This window comes from Myotis brandtii, unplaced genomic scaffold, assembly GCF_000412655.1.
Source record: "Myotis brandtii unplaced genomic scaffold, ASM41265v1 scaffold866, whole genome shotgun sequence".
NCBI classification, from domain to species: domain Eukaryota; kingdom Metazoa; phylum Chordata; class Mammalia; order Chiroptera; family Vespertilionidae; genus Myotis; species Myotis brandtii.
The window spans coordinates 1,619,752-1,624,029 of NW_005371530.1; the positions used below are offsets into that span (position 1 = coordinate 1,619,752).

The 4,278-nt window shown below is 42.3% G+C and overlaps 1 protein-coding gene across 4 annotated transcripts in view; it reads right to left on the reverse strand.

Moving 5' to 3' along the window:
• The window catches only part of KLKB1 (kallikrein B, plasma (Fletcher factor) 1), a 22,699-nt gene extending 20,049 nt beyond the window's left edge, over positions 1–2,650 (reverse strand). For 2 of the 4 annotated variants that reach the window (XM_005884846.2, XM_014532244.1), the window contains exons 1-2: positions 2,470–2,566; positions 1,818–1,876 (exon numbers count right to left, since the gene is read on the reverse strand). In XM_005884846.2, coding sequence (XP_005884908.1) covers positions 1,818–1,875 — 58 coding nt within the window. In that variant the 5' untranslated portion in view covers position 1,876; positions 2,470–2,566. Of the gene's footprint in view, positions 1–1,817; positions 1,877–2,469 lie in introns of all 4 variants that reach the window. The other 2 variants (XM_014532243.1, XM_014532242.1) reach the window with 1 other exon arrangement.
• Between the last annotated feature and the right edge of the window lie 1,628 nt (positions 2,651–4,278).

The following is a 4,278-nucleotide window of genomic DNA, read 5'->3' on the forward strand; positions in this document are numbered from 1 at the left end:
TAACTGAGAACAAATGAAATGTACGGGCTCAGACCCCAGAGTCCATGGGGAATCTGGATTCAGGCAGACCTGGGCGTGGGGCTCAGCTGACCCTATCATAACACCATTTGTCTGCAGACGATTGCTCTGTTTCAGTGTCACCTTTGCTCCACATAATGGCAAGACGGTGTCAGACCCTAGGCCTCTGTGTGCTCCCATAGCTCAAGTCCAGTTTGAAGGGGAAAAAAAATCAGTATTATCTCTAGAAGTGCAAACAATAGTGTCGTTGCCAGGCGGTGGCTCTGAGCAGGTCACCTCAGGCAGCAGGCTGTGTGCACTTACTGTGTCAGGCCTGCCTGGGTCACAGCCACAACCGCATGGACCCTAACTGGGAGGCAGCGGTTTCCCATAGATGAGTTAGTCGACTGCTCCAGAGAGGTGAGGAGGTGCCAGGAGAGGAACAACTGATGAATATTCCAGTCAGCCTAAGTGGGGAAATGATCCCTCCCATGTGCTGGGGAGAAAGTCAGCGTAGGAATAGCCTTTCTGGAAGTGAATTTCACAATGTAGAGCATGAAACCTTCCAAAATACCCACACCTTTCTACCTTCTTTCTAAAAGGCTATTCTACCAAAATAACTGAATATGTGTGCAAAAATCTGCATACAAAAATAACATGAATGGGGGGAATACTAAACTGCAAATAATATGACATACCAACTCACACAAGAAGATTGCTAAAAATAGGAAACGTGAGTAATAAAAATATCTATGATTAATAACATCTTTGTTAAATGTGTAAGTAGACATGTGTAGAAAAATAAATGAAAGATTAAACAAAACACCTTTAAAAATAGCCATTTCTGAATGATGGGATTATAGACAATATGTAGTTTCTCATTTTCTGCTTACTTGCACCTTCATTTTCCTAGCATGAATATATATAATTTTTTTCCAAAAAGAGAAAATTGTGGTGGCCATGGTCCAGGGCATCTCTGGTTTCTAATACTCAGTATCCAGTGGATTTGTACGTGGTGATGATTATGACTCAGAACAATGAAGAGTGAGGGGACAGATGGAGGGGAGTTGTGGTTTAGAAAATCATAGCTTCTTCCTGAAGAAATTATCTCTCTTTAGAAATGCAACCTTTACCCAAGAGGTGTTTGTCTTAGCCATACATCTGAGAAATAAGTAAACAGCACTGTGGTGTCATCATCCTAAGTCAACATTGACTCCAAATCCACCCCTAAGGGCGGCACAGATAAAACACCGCTCTACCGGGATTCATGGGAAACAGTGTCCAGAATTATCCTAATTCCGTGAAAATTTCATGGAGAGAGAGAAATAAGGTCAAAACCACTGGTTTGTTGAAACTAGAGCTATTCAAATGGATGGCTTACTGAATTGAATTTAAACCAGGAACTTACAATTTTGAAATGGTTCGCAGGTTGCCTATAAGAATCAAAGTATGTACTGTGTACCTATTAGGATACTCAGATTGGACGCAGGCACTTTAAAATGCCTGGCACTCTGGAACATTCAGACAGAGTTGATTTTTAACTAATGTTGATAGAAGGCTGATTGTTTTCGAGCTGCTTTGCAGGGAGTCCTTTCCAAACAGAAGTTTCTGCCAACACATACCCAGAGGGACTCCCACTCCTGGGCTCCTCGCCCTGAGGTTTCATGGGAAATACTGAGCATTCAAAGGACGTCCTGACTTATTAGGGCCTGGCTCCTTCCTCAAAGCTCTATGTTCAGTAGCTTTTTCCAGCGGTGCCCGGTCCTTCCTAACTTCTCTCCCACACCCTTAACTGGACGTCTTGTAGATAATCCACTCACCACAGGAGACTGTAGCAAACAAGCAAATGAAATAAGCTGCTTGCCTGAAGGGAACCATCCTAAAAGAGAAAGCAGCACATGTGTGACTCTGCTGGGTGAGGGCTATTGAACATGAGCCTTAATCTAAGTGATGTAGAGTTTCTTCTCAACATGTGGATGGTGAATCGAAGCACACAATTACCATATAGAGAACATGGGTTTTCTACACGTTGTGTGCCCCAGGACTCGACACAAGATGCAAATTGAGACATCCAGAGGAATACTTGTGTTCATTGCTCATTTGTCACCTGTGTTGTTCATAATTATGGAAAGGGAGTTGGTAGAAGGGAACTCAACAGTTGTGAATCCTCTTGAGTTGAGCAGAAAGAAAATTATTGTACATAATGGCAATAATATCATTCCAGATTCCCCAAGTAAAGCTCTCAAAATATTCAAGCGCATTTGTTAATTTTTAAATCAGTCAATATTCTTAGAGTTTAAAATAGCTAACATGTAAATATTTTCACATATAAAAACACCAATTTCTTCAACACTTTCTAAATAGGCAGGCAATTAAAACAAACTAGTGGCTTCTTCATAACGGAAAAACTAGACTTAATTTTTTAAAAACCTGCTTTATTTGGAAGCAATGGGAATAATAGAAATTCTATACCTGAAGGCACAGCTGCTTCCGAGCTTCTGGACCGAGGGTCTCCTGCCTCTGACAAAGGGCCACCTGTCGGCAGCCTCCCTGCTGGGCTCTGCAGGCCGTGTTCACTTGCCTTCGCTATTGACTTTAGCTTTCTGCCAACGGTTTCAGCGTCTTGTCCTGTCAACATGGTCCATGAGCATGCCATTCCTGTGTCCAGCTACTGAATAAATTAACCGTTTCACGTTGGGGCCATACAATTAGTACCCAGGTTTCCTTTTTGAAAAATGTTCGTCACATTCCCCATTCTTTGGAGTCTAATGAAGCTTAAATCTCATCTAATGGGACTTTCTCCATTGTAATTGCCTAGCTGCACAACTGAATAACAGGTGGGTGTGGATAGCTGAACCTGAAAGGATGTTCTGGCAAATGGTACCTCTGCCACGAGCAAAAAATCTAATATCACTGAAATTTAAGTATGGGAGTTGGTTGATGTCTAGGTTCTGCTCCCTCCTAATTCAGAAAATAAGATGTAACATGGGTGACAAGCTACAATTCCCAGAACAAATCTTGCCCAGTACTTCTTTTTGCAAATGGAGTCTTAATGGCACACAGCCATGTCCATTCAGTCATATATTATGGAGGCTTGCTTTCACTCTACAACTACAGTGAAGCAGTGGTGACAGAGACAGTAAGGCCCACAAAGCTGAAAAGATTGTTATCTGGACCTGCTTAGGTGGCTCGGTTGGCTGGAGCATCCTCCTGTACACCAGTGGTTAGAAAACTTCGGCTCACGAGCCACATGCGGCTCTTTGGCCCCTTGAGTATGGCTCTTCCTCAAAATACCGACTTCTGTGCATGGGCCATGAAGATTCAATCGCACTATACGTGCGCGCTCGCACGTGGTATTTTGTGGAAGAGCCACACTAAAGGGGTCAAAGAGCCGCATGTGGCTCTCGAGCCGCAGTTTGCTGGCGAATTCTGTACACCAAAAGGTTGCAGGTTCAAATCCCAGTCAGGTCACATACTTGGGTTGTGGTTTGATCTCTGGTCAGGGCACATACAGGTGGCAAATGATCAATGTTTCCCTTTCACTTCTCTATTTCTCTCTCTCTCTTTCTCCCTCTCCCTCCATCTCTAAAATCAAAAATATCCTTGGGTGAGAATTTTTTAAAAAAAGGAGGTTGGAAACCCAGTTTAGCACTCGTGGCATAGAGTTTGGACTTCTCTGTCAGGATAACTTGACTGCAAAAAAATACTGGTTTCTGAGGAGCCCATTTCTGCTCAGGAAGTTCTATCTTATTTTAAATTTTTTATTAAATCTCTATTGTTCAGATTATTACAATTGTTCCTCTTTTTTCCCCCCATAGCTCCCTTCCATCCAGTTCCCACCCCACGCTCTGCCCTTACCCCCCCCCACTGTCCTTATCCATTGGTGTACAATTTTTGTCCAGTCTCTTCCCACACCCCCCACACCCCTTTCCCCAGAGAATTGTCAGTCCACTCCCTTTCTATGCCCCTGATTCTATTATATTCACCAGTTTATTCTATTCATCAGATTTTTTATTCACTTGATTTTTAGATTCACTTGTTGATAGGTATGTATTTGTTGTTCATAATTTTTATCTTTACCTTTTTCTTCTTCTTCCTCTTCTTAAAGAATACCTTTCAGCATTTCATATAATGCTGGTTTGGTGGTGATGAACTCCTTTAGCTTTTTCTTATCTGTGAAGCTCTTTATCTGACCTTCACTTCTGAATGATAGCTTTGCTGGGTAAAGTAATCTAGGTTGTAGGTTCTTGCTATTCATCACTTTGAATATTTCTTGCCACT